The sequence below is a fragment of the Thalia democratica genome, chromosome 6 (genome assembly GCF_965202585.1).
Source record: "Thalia democratica chromosome 6, ktThaDemo2.hap1.1, whole genome shotgun sequence".
In the NCBI taxonomy this organism is placed as follows: Eukaryota; Metazoa; Chordata; class Thaliacea; order Salpida; family Salpidae; genus Thalia; species Thalia democratica.
Genome location: NC_139170.1, coordinates 4,792,717 through 4,808,502, shown reverse-complemented (window position 1 = coordinate 4,808,502; position 15,786 = coordinate 4,792,717). Strand labels below are relative to the sequence as shown.

The 15,786-nt window shown below is 26.0% G+C and overlaps 1 protein-coding gene across 3 annotated transcripts in view; it reads left to right on the top strand.

The window, feature by feature from the left end:
* The first annotated feature begins 6,809 nt into the window (after positions 1-6,809).
* The window catches only part of LOC145837856 (uncharacterized), a 34,290-nt gene continuing 25,313 nt past the window's right edge, over positions 6,810-15,786 (top strand). For all 3 annotated transcript variants that reach the window (XM_082945320.1, XM_082945317.1, XM_082945318.1), the window contains exons 1-10: positions 6,810-6,980; positions 7,285-7,398; positions 9,341-9,404; positions 10,138-10,299; positions 11,433-11,557; positions 12,057-12,180; positions 13,083-13,147; positions 13,526-13,609; positions 14,137-14,220; positions 15,456-15,710. In XM_082945320.1, coding sequence (XP_082801446.1) covers positions 6,816-6,980; positions 7,285-7,398; positions 9,341-9,404; positions 10,138-10,299; positions 11,433-11,557; positions 12,057-12,180; positions 13,083-13,147; positions 13,526-13,609; positions 14,137-14,220; positions 15,456-15,710 — 1,242 coding nt within the window. In that variant the 5' untranslated portion in view covers positions 6,810-6,815. The remainder of the gene's footprint in view (positions 6,981-7,284; positions 7,399-9,340; positions 9,405-10,137; positions 10,300-11,432; positions 11,558-12,056; positions 12,181-13,082; positions 13,148-13,525; positions 13,610-14,136; positions 14,221-15,455; positions 15,711-15,786) is intronic.

The following is a 15,786-nucleotide window of genomic DNA, read 5'->3' as shown; positions in this document are numbered from 1 at the left end:
AATGCTTTATGTAGACAAAAGTTTTAGTAAAGACTACTGCTAATTTGAGGCTGCAAATCTTGTTAAAACGACATGGTCGAGTTATTTTTTAGCGATTTTTTCATAAAAATATGGCAACTAAGCTAGAAAGTAAATTTGTCATAGTTTTAGTTTTGCGTATATCTAGATTCTAGATTTTTATTTGTTAAATTCATACTGTCTAGCCCTAACGCCTATACTTTCCGAAATAAAGTAAACAGAAAAGTTTCGAAATTAACTAGATACGATGAAGCTTAAGTTATAACGGTTGGGGTTTGAAAAAATAGCTAAAACTAAATTTAATAACAAAATAATTGGTTTTTTAAATAAATCTCTTTTTCAAACCAAATGGTAGTAACCTTGTCTTAATGTCATCATTAATTTAAAAATGATTAAAAAAAAAATTCTTTACTTTTGAATCAATTTGTACAGAATAAATTATAATTTTGGTTGTATATCACAAATTAATACGGTAAATAAGTTATTCCCTTCCCACCCTAACTTGTGTTTTAGCTCTTATTTATAAAAATAATGTTTAGAAGCTTAAAAAGTCCCCCATCTAAGAATATGTAATTAATGAAACTATTATACTAATTAAAGTTTATTTCATAACTTATAACTGTTAAACCATATGTTACTAAAACTAAAATTAACTGGTTGGTAATAAAATCCAGTTTTAAAATACTCAAAAAAAAAAAATTTAAAGACTATTTGAATAATATTTATTTTAATAATTTCCAAGTGTTTGTGGATTTTCTTTTCCTGGACAAGACCTTAAACTTTATACCAACTCAATACCTAAAAGATATTTTTTGTACACCAGGTTTCATGACAATTTATTTTGAGTGCTTGTTTTTCTTATTAAATAAACATTGTTTTGTGTATTTGTCAACCCATTGGGTTTAGAACTTTCAATATTTAGCTCAAAAAGTTTTATAAGCTATTAGTAAGCCACATGTACTTACCAAACACAACTAAAACATTTCCATGTTTTTGTATAAATTTATATTGATTTTTCTATTAAAAATTTAATACTTAAAAAAAAAATCTATACTTTATATGATACTTACTTGAGATTTCGATCTTGTAGCTAAATGACAAAAAGATCTTTCTTTAAACACATTAGGGTTGTTATAAAACCTGGAGCTTGATAACTTGCAAAAAAAGGTATTTAAACATATTTTACACACAAAATAAAGAAATTTATATTATTTAAAGATAATAAATTATACAGTTTCCTTCTTTTATAAAACTAACACATATTTCTGTGTGTTAACGGATTAACTCACTTCAATGGAGCTCTGTAAAAAAATAAATACTGTAAGGAAAGAATAGAAACTTAAGTAGGTATATACATGTGGCCATTAAAAATAGAAATAGTTGCTATAGGTTTTATAGATATTTTATATCTATAGAAATTATTGTTCTTTTAATTTTTTTCTTTCAGAAAGCTGGAAAAACTTAAGAAAACCAAGATTTTTTTTTAATAAACTTAGTTGTAGTTCAGAAGGTAGTCATTTTATCAGGAAATTTTGAAGAGGTCTTTATATGTATTTAAAATTTAAGAAATAAGTAACATATATAAAAAGTATTTGGTAATTACCTAGGATGATGTTGCACCAATATTAAACTGAAAATATATTACAATTGATGTCTTTTTTAACTATAGTTATAGGCTAAAAATCAATGTTTTAAGCCTAACATTTTTAATCTAAAAAGATACTTTGTTTTAAGCAAGCTATATAAATACAGAGAAAGAATCAAATTTATTTATAATAAACTAAAATATTTAACCAACTCTATATTACAGTATTGTAATCAATATAAACTATTGTATTGATATAATCACTTTATATTGTCAAATAGAAGTGATTAAATATTCAAGTTTTATCAGTTTATGATGAATAAGTAAATTTTATTTGCTTATTTTTAACATATAAATTTTTAGCTGAAAGATATGGTTAAAAAAGACATCAAATATAATATATTTTCAGTTTAATATTGGTGGGACATCATCCTAGGTAATTATCAAATATTTAGAGTTTTATGTTATACTAATACATATAAAGTAGAGTTGCAGTACATTTTGACTAACTTTGTACAATTAATAACTGTATTGCCAAAAACTTTGAATCCTGGAAAAACCTGAGGTTTGACAATTTAGGCTAAAAAAGCAGAAAAAACCAGGAATTTGAAAAATTTTGAAAAAAAACCTTTAAAAAAACTTTTACATGTCAAGTAGTAAAGTTTTGATTTGACAAATAAAGTCTACTGTGTCTATAAAAATGTTTTGTCATCATTAACAATTTTTAATTTAAAACACATTTAAAGAAGCTTTCAATATAATTTAAATGTTTGTATACTGTTCAAGGGGATAGGGTCCAACATTTTTTTTTACAGAAATTAACATTAGCTGTTATATGAAAGCTTTTAGTACAAACTACAAGCCAGTTTTTATAGAATTAAAAAATTATATTTAACTTTTGAGATATTGTAGTTTTTGTAAAAAGTATCCAACATAAACGTATGGACCACAAAATTTTTGGGTCAATTTTCTTGCAAATTCAAAAATTCACTAAACACTATCTTCTTTATTTTTTGAGCTAGAGACCTCAAACTTCCAGGAAATGTCCCTTTTATAGTTTAAAACACTTTATTGTTGCAAGTTTAAAAACATTTAAAAATAAAAATTTTAGATTAAAATTTAGATGAGTGATTTTTTGATAAAAATTTACAAAAAAAAATCATGTATTCAATCTTTTTTAAATTTATTAATGGATTTTCTGTATCAAATTGAAGAAGATTGGTTAAAAATGAAGGGGAAGATAGATTTTAATGAAATAATGTTTTTTTTTTGCTTTTGTTAGAAATCTATTGAGGTCATGACTTTTATTGCTTATATTCCAACAATTACTTTGAGTTTTTTTTAAGTGGTTAAAACTGTCTGATAGCTCAGATTAAACTAAAAAATAAGATCACTTGTAAAAATCAATGTGGACTCCCCCCTATGCCTTAAACACACTTTTTTACTTTAAATTTAAATTTAAACTAAAAATAGACTTTAAACCGTGTAATTTTAAAAATCTTAAGAAAATTTGCTGAAATCATTTGGCAATCCTTAATAAATACTTAAACTTAAATCAAATTTTTTTACTGAAAAGACACAAGAAAACTTAAATTTTAAAAACCTAAACTAAAAACATCACAAAACTTAATTTTTTTTTAAATGAACTAAAAGTTATTGTCAATAGACCATGGTTGCTGCACACTCATATTTTATGGGCTAGTATAAATTATTAGAATAACTCCAGGCAACTTAATTACCAAACATTTTTGAGAACTTTCTCACAACTTAAGATTGCTTAAAGTATTTTTTGCAAAATTCTAGTTGTTTTTTTCTAAATCTCAGGCTAGTTTTTACTTTTTAAATTAAAATTTTTTCCTAATAAAAATTTAATTTTTTCTTCACATGTTAAAAGTTTTTATGTTAACATAAAATTTTCTCAGTATTTAAGCTTGATTGATTGTAAGTATTTTTAGTTTTTGAATTTTACTACTTTTTTCAACATTGTATCATAAATTTTGGACTGTTTTGATAAGCTGGTATGTTTACTTCAAACATGGGTGTTAAAAAACCTAGAATTTGACAATTTAGACTACAAAAATCTCGAAAACCCGGAATTTATAACAAAAAATACTAAAAAACCTAGAACTTCAAGCAATTTTTACATGTATAGTAATTACATTTTGATTAAACACAAAAATCTAACAAATCGACCAAGTTTTTTTGTTATAATTAATTTTTTCTATTAAAAAACACATTTAAGTAGTTTTACAGTATCTTTTTAATGTCATTATACTATTTAAAATATTTTTATATTATAGAAAGCCCCAAAAAATTATACCTTTGAAAACCTGGAATAAAATCAGAAAACATGGCAAAATTTCACAAAAACTTTTGATAGCCCTGTTTAAATTATGGCAACCATATATATTAAAGCTAATAAATATTTATTTATATTTACCATCTCTATACAACTAAATTTTACTTTAGTTTAAAAATTTATTTTTATTGTTATTATTGTATAGTTTAAGGCCATAAGTTTAGTAATATATATTTTTTAAAACTAAAATTAACATTGGCTTTTAAATAAACCTTTGAGTATGAGATATTACCAAGTTTTATAAAACACAAAGTTTGCAGAAATTTTTTGGATAAAACAGGGTTGCCACTCGGTCAGGAAGAGTCAGGAAATCAGGAAAAGTCAGGAAAAATTTGAAAAAATTACAAAAGTCAGGAAAAATTGGGGGGGTTTGAAAAAAGTCAGGAAATTTGTTTAAAAAAAAAGTCGGATTTTGTCAGTTTAAATTTACAAAATTACTTGTTATCCAAAGCCTTCAAGTGGTAAAAGTTAATTAAAAGTCCTATAAAGTCAGAAAAAAATTCCAAAATTTTCTTAGAAATTTACAAAAATATTTTATTTTATTTCCAATGCCTTCAGCTGGTATAAATTAGTAAAATTTTCTTTAATAAACTGCAAAATGTTCCTTATATGTCGTTTGCTTATCTAGATACATTTATGCTAGGATTTGCTAAAAAAATGTTTCTTTTTTCAGACAAGCTGTGTTTATAAGGTAATAATACAAGTATTTTGCTGATAGGGCTGTTTATAACAAACATCAATCATACACAGATGGTTGAAGTGATGTACTGGAAGTTTGATGATAGAATTCAGCAAAAAACTATTGTTTATAACCTGTATTAAAGTTAGATTGGAAGCTTTATATAGTTTACGACAAATTATGTATTTTAGAATAAGTTTAATTTAAGAGTTTGATTTAGAAAAGTCAGGAAAATTTTGGTAAAAAGTCAGGAAAAGTCAGGAACATTTTCTTAGCTTGATGAGTGGCAACCATGATAAAATTATCTTTGTAAATTATTTCTGATTCTAGAGTGGCTATTCTATTTGTAAACCAGAAAGTACCTGGAAAAAGCTATTTTTTGAGGGTTTAAACAAAAAGTCTAAGTTTTGTTGTTAAAAAAAATTATATATTAAATAAGTGTTACATACAATTTATAAGTTATACTATTATCTGATTTTATAAGCCATATAAAAAGTAGAATTACAATATCTTTTCAGTATTTTTATAAAATTAAAAATAACTTTTTACTTTAAGTTCAACTTTAAACTTTAAAGGAACAAAAAAAAACAGTTGAAAAGTTTTGAAGAAAATCAGAAAACCTGGAAGTATTATCTAAAAAAATAGTTGCCTTTCTACTGATTTAAACCTACAGACCACAACTTTTTCAACTTAAACCTTTTCTGAAATTTGAAACCTATCTTTTTTTTTGAGCTGGTTACTTCAAATTATTAGTAATTGTTTTCTGAAGTATTTAGAAAAATTATTTTGAACATAATTAGAAAGACATATGTTTTATCACAAAAAACTGAGTAAAAATCTTTTTGAGAAAAAATAAATTATTTCTTCAACAATTTTTTTAAACTAGAAAAAAGTTAGACTGAGAAAGTTAAAAATGATGCTCACAAATCATAGGAGACTACGCATATTTTATTCTTTCAAAATAATCCTAAGTAAATTTGAAAGTTTAATTGCATATATTAAAACGTTTACTTTTAGTTTAGCCAAAAGTAACTGATTTTTTAGTTATTGATAATAAGTTTATTCAACAAAAACCAAGATGATCAAAAAAGTTGTATTAGAACCTGGGAGTACAAAAAGATCTTTGGGTCATTGAGTTCAGGGTTGCCACTTTACCTAGAAACCTGGAAAAACCTGGAATTTGAAAATTTAGGCAAAAATAACCTTGAAAACATGAAATTTTGTGAAAAACCTGGAATTTTTAATAAGTTGAACATTTTCAGTAGTAAAATTTCGATTTGACACAAAAAATCTATTGTATTAATAAGATTTTTTTGTCATCATCAAAAAATTTTTTATTAAAAAACACATTTAAAGTAACTTTACAGTATCTTTTCAATGTTTTTATACTATTTAACACAATTTCTTATATATAAATTGACTTAAAACTTAAAATAGACACAAACATGTGTACTTTTAAAAACCTGGAAGAAATTTAGAAAACCTGGAAAATTTTTTGAAAATCTAGTGGCAACCCTGTTGAGTTGTACAATACCTCTAATTAAAAATTGTAATGAATTGAAAATCACAAAGTATTTAAATTCTAGAGAAAGAAATACTTACACTAAAGAATTGCAAAGAGGTTGATTATTTGTTAAACTTGAGCTTGTCTCACGGCATACGAAAGTCCAGGCTTCTGCTCTGCTTACTTGCGCCAATGCTTTTGTTAAAGAATTGCAAAAGAAAAAATACAAGAAATTTAATTAAATGCAACAACTAATTTATATAGAAATTGATATGAGTAATAAAATACAACTAACAACTAGTCCAATAATAAAGTCATGTAAACTTTAAATATTTCTTGTAACAGTTTAAAACTATATGCTCAACAAAAATTTATTAAAAAAGAAAAAAAGAAAAAGTTCAATATTCAATAATTTTTAAAACTGTAAATTTTACAACTGTTAATAAATATTTACAGTTGTGAAGTTAAATTTATTTATTATTGTATTTGAGAAAAAATTAAGTCAAAAAAGTTTTAAAACAGACATAAAAAATTCTTGATAAAAAAAAATTAAAAACATGATTTTTCATGTTTTGCATTTTATAAAGTAATCAATTAAAATAAAAGACAAGTCAAAATTTAATTTAACAAACTGAACATGTATACCAGATATGTTAATACTAGCTAAAAAATGACATCACTTGCGAACAACACTGATTTTTCTACTAAAGAGGACACTGCAATGAAAAAAAGTAGCCTGCCCAATAGAGTTGGCTGTTATGAGCTCGACAGAACCATTGGGAAGGGCAACTTTGCAACTGTCAAGCTTGCATCTCACATTTACACTAAAATTAAGGTTTTACTTTATCTAAACTAAAAAATTATGAGACTTATAATGATACAATTTACCACCTATTGGTGTCATTTTTTTCAGTTTGTTAATATCTTTTAGTTATAATAAATATTTGTTTTTGAGTTTTCATCAATTTTCTTCAAGTTACAAAGTATTAGAAGTTAAATTCAACTTTTTGAATAATCTAAACTATTAAAAACTTTTAAAAATGTAATAAATTTATTTATTTAACTATAGAATATGAGGTATGACATATGATTTAAAAAATTTTATATAGTTTATGATCAGTTTTTCCGTTTATATACAGGTTGCAATCAAAATAATAAACAAAAGAAACCTTGGTGTTAATTTACAAAAAACATATAGGGAAATTGAAGTTTTAAAGAAAGTTAGGCACCCTAATATTATTCGATTATACCAGGTTAGTAATTATATTCATCTCGTGCTATTAATAGTTAGACTAAATTTTCTTAATATATATTTTTTATTGTATTACTGTTAAAAAATTAAAGATTTCTATTATTAAAATTTATTTCAATGAATCTCCTGTGTTAAACATAATATTATTAAAAATTTAGTGCTTGTACAACACATAACTAATAAAAAGCAAGAAAAATCTAATCATAAAAAAGAAACATTCAAATTTAAACAGCTTTTATTTTTGTAGTTGATATACATCTATTTGATTGTTTTTTTTTGCTTGATTTTCAATAAAAAAATTCGAAAATCTGTTTAAAAAATAAATTGTTAAAGATAATTTAAACTAAAATCTGATATAATAAAATATTTTTACTAGAAAAAATAAAAAAGGACAATTTTTGTTTAATAATTTTTTTTTACTTAAGTTCACTACCTTTTGATAGAATTTTCTAAAAAACAAAGATTAGTAATTTATAAAAAAGATTGCTTAAAACTTTTAAGATTAAAATAGATCTTTAAAAAAGGAGTAAAAAAAGTGTTTTATGGAGTTATTAAATTTGGATAACTAATGTATAAAAATAATGTAGAAACTGGTTGCTTAGTTATTTAATTATAAAAAAATACAAAACAAAGGGTGTTTACCTCGCTATGCCCTTAATATAAATAAGAGTATCAGCAAAAAATGCTTAGTGTGGCTATTTAACCTATAATCATGGGAAAACATTGCATAAACTCGAGTTTGAACATGTAGGTAAAAAGTTCCTGGAAAACCTAGAATTTAATTTATTTTGAAAAAACCTGATAAAGATTGGAATTTTGAAAAAAAAAATAGAGAAACCTGGACAAACCTAGAATTTTAGTCAATTTTGATAAGATACAAAGTATTTATTATTATAGTAATTTAATTTAATATTTTAGATAATATTTTATAAAACACATTAGTGTAGCAATATGGTATATTTTCAATGTTTTTATGTTATGTAAAACAGCTTGTTGACCTTAAAACTAATTTAATACCCAATATGATCCATAAGATTTGTACTTAAAGTACCCAGGAAAAAAATCAGTAAAACTGGAAGAAGTTTCTAAAAAACCAGTGGTCACCTTGTTTCTTAAATTATTAGAGTTCAAATATACAAATATGAAGTTTTTTACTGATAGTTTTTTAATAAGCTGTTATTTTATTTAGAAAGTATTACTTTTTTAGACCTTTTATACTTGAAAAAAATTATTAAACAAAAATTAATTTATGGGATATGAGTTAGTAAGTTATAAACTATAAAAGTTAAAAAAGAAAGCTAAAAAACATATGTAGGTTTACCCAATTTGATCATCAGACCCCAAGCCTTTAGTAGGCTAAGACCAGTTTTGTCTTAATTACAGGGTTGCCAAAAATTCTGGAATGCTGAAAAAACTGGTATTTAAGAAATTAAAAAAAACTAGGAAACCTGGAATTTAAGAAATAAAAATAAGCTAAGAAAACTGGAATTTCGAACATAAATCACTAGATAATCTGGAAAAACTGAAATTTTAAACTGTTTTTACATGTAAAATAACAAAATTTTGATTAGATATGAAAAACTATCAATAGTATAAAACTTTTTGTATCATAAAATTTTTTTCTATCAAAAAATATTTTGTGTCTTCACAATATCTTTTCAATGTTGTTATACTATTTAAGACTGTTTTTACCTTAAGTTGCGTATTTTTCTTTTTATTTTGTACATTTTACAAGAAATCTACTGCTTGTATCAAAAATAATTCTTCACATTTTCAAAAAGCTTCAGGTAGTAAATATAAAATTTGATAAGTTTGTAGAACACAAACCTACTAAAGCCTGCATGTTTGTTTAAATAAAGTAGTTGTGGATTAACATAAACACGCACCATTAAAAAAAATTTATCAACTGCAAAAGTCTAAAAATAATCCCAAAATTTTAACAGGTGATGCTGTCAGAAAAGTCCATATATCTCGTGACAGATTACGCCCCTGGTGGCGAAGTTTATGGTTAGCCAGTACTGCTATTCTAAACTTAAAAATAAAAATTAGGAACTTCAAGTTGGTTAAATGACTTCAATAATGCTACCTATTGCATTTTTTGTTTAATATAATGTTTTGAAAGTTAACATTTAAACAATACAACGTTATCTTTATTCATTTCTTTTTTGATAAGTAATATTTATTTTCTCTATTTAACTATGAATCAATTGTTTTAACATTTAAAAAAAAATTATTTAGTTAAAAAACAAATTTCTATTAAAATGAAATAGTACCAAAAAAGTTATCTGTTAATTCTGTGTTTAAATTTCTTTATTCAAAGTCTTAACACTTATTAGCTCGATATATAGTATTCTAAATAAGAGTTTTTAGCACGTTATAATGTATTAATATCCATAAGTTACTTGAAAGATCTTTCATTGTTTAAAACTAAATAAGCTCATTAACAAGGATCTACTATTCAAAGTCAACAATTACCTCTCTGCCAGGGGTCGGCAAACTGCGGCCCGCGGGCCACATCAAAATTTTTATCAAATAGTTTAATATACTAATATTTTCGAAAACACAAAAATAAAATTTTAGTGTTATATTTAAAGGATATTCTATTACCAAAATGTATTTTGTTCAAAAAAATAGTCTTTAAACAAGTTTTTTAAAGCACATAAAAAATGTTCCTTTTTAACCTGCCGACCCCTGCTCTATGCCAAACAAAAAGTTTTTTATAAGTAACTAAATTTTTCAGACCACTTGCTGGCGCACGGCAGGCTGACCGAAACGAAGGCGAGGGTGTGGTTTAAGCAGATATGCCTGGCGGTCCTGTACCTCCACACCAACAACATCGTCCACCGCGATCTCAAGGTCGAAAACGTTCTGCTGGACGCCAACGGAAACTGCAAATTGGCCGGTGAGTTTATGATTTGTTTTTAGGCTTGAACGCTTTCTTATGTACAATTAGTTTGTAGTTTACATATTTTCTTATGAGTTCAAGTTGAAATGAAGTATATTTGATAAGTATTTGAGTTAAGACGTTTTAAAAAAGTTAAAACATTAAAAAAACCTAAACTATTTTAGATATACTTTTGTTCTTTTTTAAATTATCAACTAACTTATTTTATATTCGTCATAGTAAAGAGATCTAAGCAGACATAAAAAGTTTTAGTGCTTAGAGCCATTTCTGTGTTTATCAAAATAAATTTGTTAAAAAATAATTACATGCAACTATCATGAAGTAGTTAATTTGAAAAAATTGAAACTTTTTTTTTGAGATTATTATTCTAACTCTAAATTTTCGAAATTTTTAGGTTTAAAGTACTTTAAGTTTTGAACTAGCATTTTAATCTAATGTATATTTTTAAATTATTTACTTTTAAGTTTCATTAAACTAAATTTATATAAACTGAATTTTATTTTAAACTATAAAAGATTTGTAATTTTTTCAATTTTTTATTCTGTTAGAAAAAAAAATCAAATTAAAGTATGTACTAATAACAGCTCAATGTAATTACATATAACTAATCAACAAAGTAAAGTTTAGGTGTAAAGATTCGAGATTGAATTAAAACACTAAAATTTCAAAATAATTGTTTTTTTATGCTATTAGGATAAACTTGGACAGTGGTTTTGCTTAGAAAGCAGAATGTTTTCAAAATAAAATACTTAGCACTGTAGTCAAAAGTTCAAGATATTTGTAAACTTGTAAACTTAAAAAAACGTGTATAATTCTTTGTCTCAAACAGAAAATTATTTTCTAAACTGGCATGGAAATAAACCAAATTTTTCCACAATTTCTGAACAACAATGGTTTTTTACTTTTATAAATGTTTTGATAATCTTAAAAATTTAAGTATATGTTCTAAGTTGGGTCTAACACGTTTTTTTTCAAAAGTTTTAATGCTTCAAAAAAGGTTATAAAACAGTTATTTATTTTGAAAATAAAAAGTTGTTACTCTAACAACTAATCCACTGTTGTTCTAATTTGTTTAAACTCTTATTTGTTGTATCTCAAACACACGCTAAAAACAAATACATTTTTTTCAGACTTCGGCTTTTCAAACTTCCAGCCGAAAGACAAAAACTTGGAGACTTTTTGCGGGAGTCCTCCCTACGCGGCCCCTGAGCTTTTCCACGGAAAGTTTTATTACGGCCCTCCAGTCGACATATGGGTGAGTCGACTTTCAATTGTTGTTTTTTTTACATTATGCTTGAAGTCGTTTGTTATAAAACTGTAAAAATAAGTTTAAATAACATAAGGATAGTTTGTATTTATAAACAAGCGCTTTTGAAATAGTTACAAAGTTAATGTTTTAAACTTAAAACTCTTGGTATTTAAAAAATATTTTTGTAAAAGTTTTGATTGGATCGAATTGTTGAAAACTTGATGTAAAATTTGAAAATAAAAATTCGAAAGAATTAATGAAAAAATAAAACGTTTACAACAGATTTTATCTGTAACTTGTGATTGTAAAAGCTAAATTATTAAAAAGTTTTTCTTAATTCAGATGATTCATTTAATAATGTGCTTTTACAGAAAGCTTGAAAAAAATTATCTTGCTTGCACAGAAAAATGTTATAATTAATAAAAATCAAACTAAAACATCCTGTAAGTAAAACCATGTTATAAAGCATACCTCGTATACGTCATGGTAAATTTAATTCAAACAGAGCCTGGGAGTCATACTGTATGTTCTGACTTGCGGAGGGTTGCCTTTCGACGGCGCAACGTTGGAAGTGTTGAAAAAAGGAGTTTTGAACGGCTCCTTCAACATTCCCTTCTTCATGACTCACGGTTCGTTTGAACTTTTACTTCAGTTTTTGTTACGATTATTGAAACAATGGTTATTGTTTTGTTTAGTAGTCCTTCACTTCATTAAAATTATACATAACTTTAACATGTACACGTGTAAGTGAGCTTCTCTTGGACACGGAACACTAAAAAACTCTTTTGTTTTAATAAAAATTCATGCTTAGTTTGTTCACGTTTAAAACTTTATTCCATTATTTTTGTTTTTAAATATTTGATCTTTTTCATAATATCCTAAAATTGCATATATGTGCGTGCTAACCAAATATAATACATTTTCTGTTATTTTTTTGCTATCAGACTATAAGGTTTCTGCTTAAAGTATCAAAAACTACCTAGTAGCAATCTTGAGTTACAAAAAAAAGGTCAGCATTTTAATAAATCTGAATATTCCTGGTAATTTTTACTTTGAATTTGTTTTGTTTTCTGAAATCAGTGTTAAAATAATTTAGGTTTCATTTTATACTTCTTTTTTAATTTGTTTTAAACACAAATAACTTTAAGATGAAATATTTTTCAAACATACAGTCTAAAAGGCATGACTAGAGGCTACTAAAATAGGATCTTAATTGTTTTTTGCTAAAAAAATAGTTTATCTGGAGCTACTTCAACACTTTAATGCCCTGATTAGATATTACGATTTTTAAAAGTATAAGCAAACACTATAATTACGTATAAAATACTGTAGTAGTCATAAATTAATAAAAAAATAGAAATAATATAAAATTGGAATTATATTTGAGATAATAGAGGTTCACTAAAAAAGATTGGTTTGTGTTTTTTGATGTTATTTAATTATTATTTCTAATAAACCTCACAAACTACTTTGAAAACCATAAACCTTCCCCACACCAAATGTGCATATTTATGCAAATTTTAAAAAACAGAATGTGAGGACTTGATACGGAAAATGTTGAAGATGGTCCCTTCAGACAGACTCTCAATAAAGCAGGTACGAATGTTTAATTGCTACAACTTCATGCTGGAAACTTATTTAACTATTTAATAGTTTTGTACATTTAGTTTAGTATTTTGTAAATGATTGATTTTTGAAGTGTTGGTTGCATTTTTTACAGATAAGGTGCTTGCAATTTTTTTTTTCTTTTTGGCTTCTAGAAGTTTTAGAATATTCAAAATGTTTTTAAATGCAATAAAAAATTTTAGGTTAAAAATCAGCAAATATAATGTAATGTTTTATTGAATTTTTTGTTTATAAAATCACCAGGTGTGCAAACACAAGTGGATGACCAAAGTTTAAAAAAGCTGCATTGAAATATTTGATTAAAAGTTAACAATTATTGTATTAATTTTTTGTTTATAAATTGACCAGGTGTGCAAACACAAGTGGATGACGAAGGAGGGACCGGATCCTGAATTTTACAAGCAGGTCGCTGAGGCGGGAAACGAGAAAAACGTTGGTGCCAAGATTGTAGTTTGTTTATGCAAGTATGATTAAAAATTAACTGAGAATTGACGTTTGGTTTTTTTGTTCAAGTAATAAAATATTACTTGAAAAAATTTGACTGAGATTTAAAACTCAACGCATATTTTTAACTAAACGTTGGCTTTAAATTTTAAGTTTATTTGTTTTAGTCTGTTTAAAGTTGACTTAGAATTGTTGTAGTTTTTTTTTTGTTTCATATTCAAATACTGTGGTTAAAGTTGAACGTGATTTTAAATTTACTACAACGTGTTGGCTGCAGTAATGTACATTGAAAGTATTCATGAGCTGCATACATCATATATTTCCTACAAGCATCATCTTTCCTTTACAGTAATATTTGTATAGATCTTAAATTTTTTTTATCCTGAGAATTGTATAAATTCAACAAAAAATAAACAGTGTCTGTCAAGGTGCATTAAATATTCGATTACATAACAAATTGTACAAAATTTTGCAATTATGTGTAAAGTGAAATGTAATTAACAATTTGTTTTCAGAAAATAGACTGCGAAGAGCATATTGATGATAAAATCATTAACGAAATGACCCAAGCAGGAATTGACCCGGCCAAAATTATTGATGTTAGTTTGTGAAAATATGAAATTTTAGTTTGAAACTTTGAGTTAAGTTTAGAGAATTATTTCTGAATGTGTATAATATTCAGTTGTATGGCTTATGTTAGTTACAGTAAAAACAGATATTATTTGAATATAAACTAATTACAATAAATAACCTTAACACAATTTACGACCAAATTAAAAAATTCATTGATAATTTTAAAAATTAGAATGAGTACATACAACTAAAAAAAAAAAATTATGACTTAAGTAAATGCAACACAAATCTATTTACTTAAATACAAAAAGAACAAAATTCAAATGATCTAAATCAGTGCACAACATGCTCAAAATATATTATGAAGCAATAGTATAATACATGATTAAATTTTATCAAGTCACTAAACACACATGAGTTCAACAGTATTGACTTCTCTTTAAGTCTAAAAACGCCAATTTTAGTACATTCCAATTCAAGTTTGTAATAATTTTGTTATACATGATTCACAAACAACATGCAACTCGATATTTATTCTTTTGGATTCACATCAATACATTCAGCTACTTTTCACCCGGAACGTGTGGTCAGGTTAATTCCAGCACAGCAAATGCTAACCTGCTTATCCGATTTGAAGTTTTTCTACGATTTCTTGCACAAGTACAAGCTCGTTTTCAAAGCAGAGCCGTTGAAACCGTTGCTCTTATAAAGTCCAGCAGTTGCAAAACTCACACTTTTTTGAACTTGACTTTCCAAAGCCATCTGAGTGTGAAAACGATATAAAAACGCTCTAATTATGGCAACTATGCTTGTTGTAAATTGGTTTTGAAAAATACTAGAGTGTATCAATTGTAAGTGCAATAAGTTTTAGTATACTTTTGTATTGCCAATGACTCAATCGGTCAAATTTCAATAGCTGGTGAATCTGCTAAGATCTCCTGAAGAAAAGACAGTAAAGCTTATTGAATACAAACGTAAAAATTTTGAATAAACTTTTTTATCTTGCATGATTTAATCAAATTCCACACAAGACTTTTCAAAATCAACCTGCAACAAAAAAAAAACAGAAAACATTTTCACAAAAAGCTCAAAAGAGTTGGTATAAATGAAGCGGTTAAACGATAAAAAACAACAACAAATTTTAGTATAAAGTAGTCAACAAATTTTTCCACAAAACACTTCAACAGTTTTAACTTTTAGAACAAAATCTAAACAACAACCAAAAAAAACTGCAATAAAAAGTTCAAAAACCTCTCAACAGTCGGTGAAGATGAAGCGGTTCAACAACCTGTCCACCTGCTACCACCTGATGCAGGAGAAGGTGCGGAGGAGAAAGTGCCCCACGCCGTCGTCCAACCAAAAGCTACATGGGATCAACCGGGAGGACATGATGGACATGGAGGAGGACTACTACCAGCAGCCGCACGAGGTCGCCCCCGCGGGTATTCCCCACCTCTGCAGGTTCCCGCAGCTGCACCAGTACTCCCGCATGCTCAACGCTGCAGGGGACGAACAGGTTGGTTGAAAATATTTCGTTAACATGGGTTATTAAGGTAACATGTGGGTGCTCTACATGTGGTTGGGGCTATTTT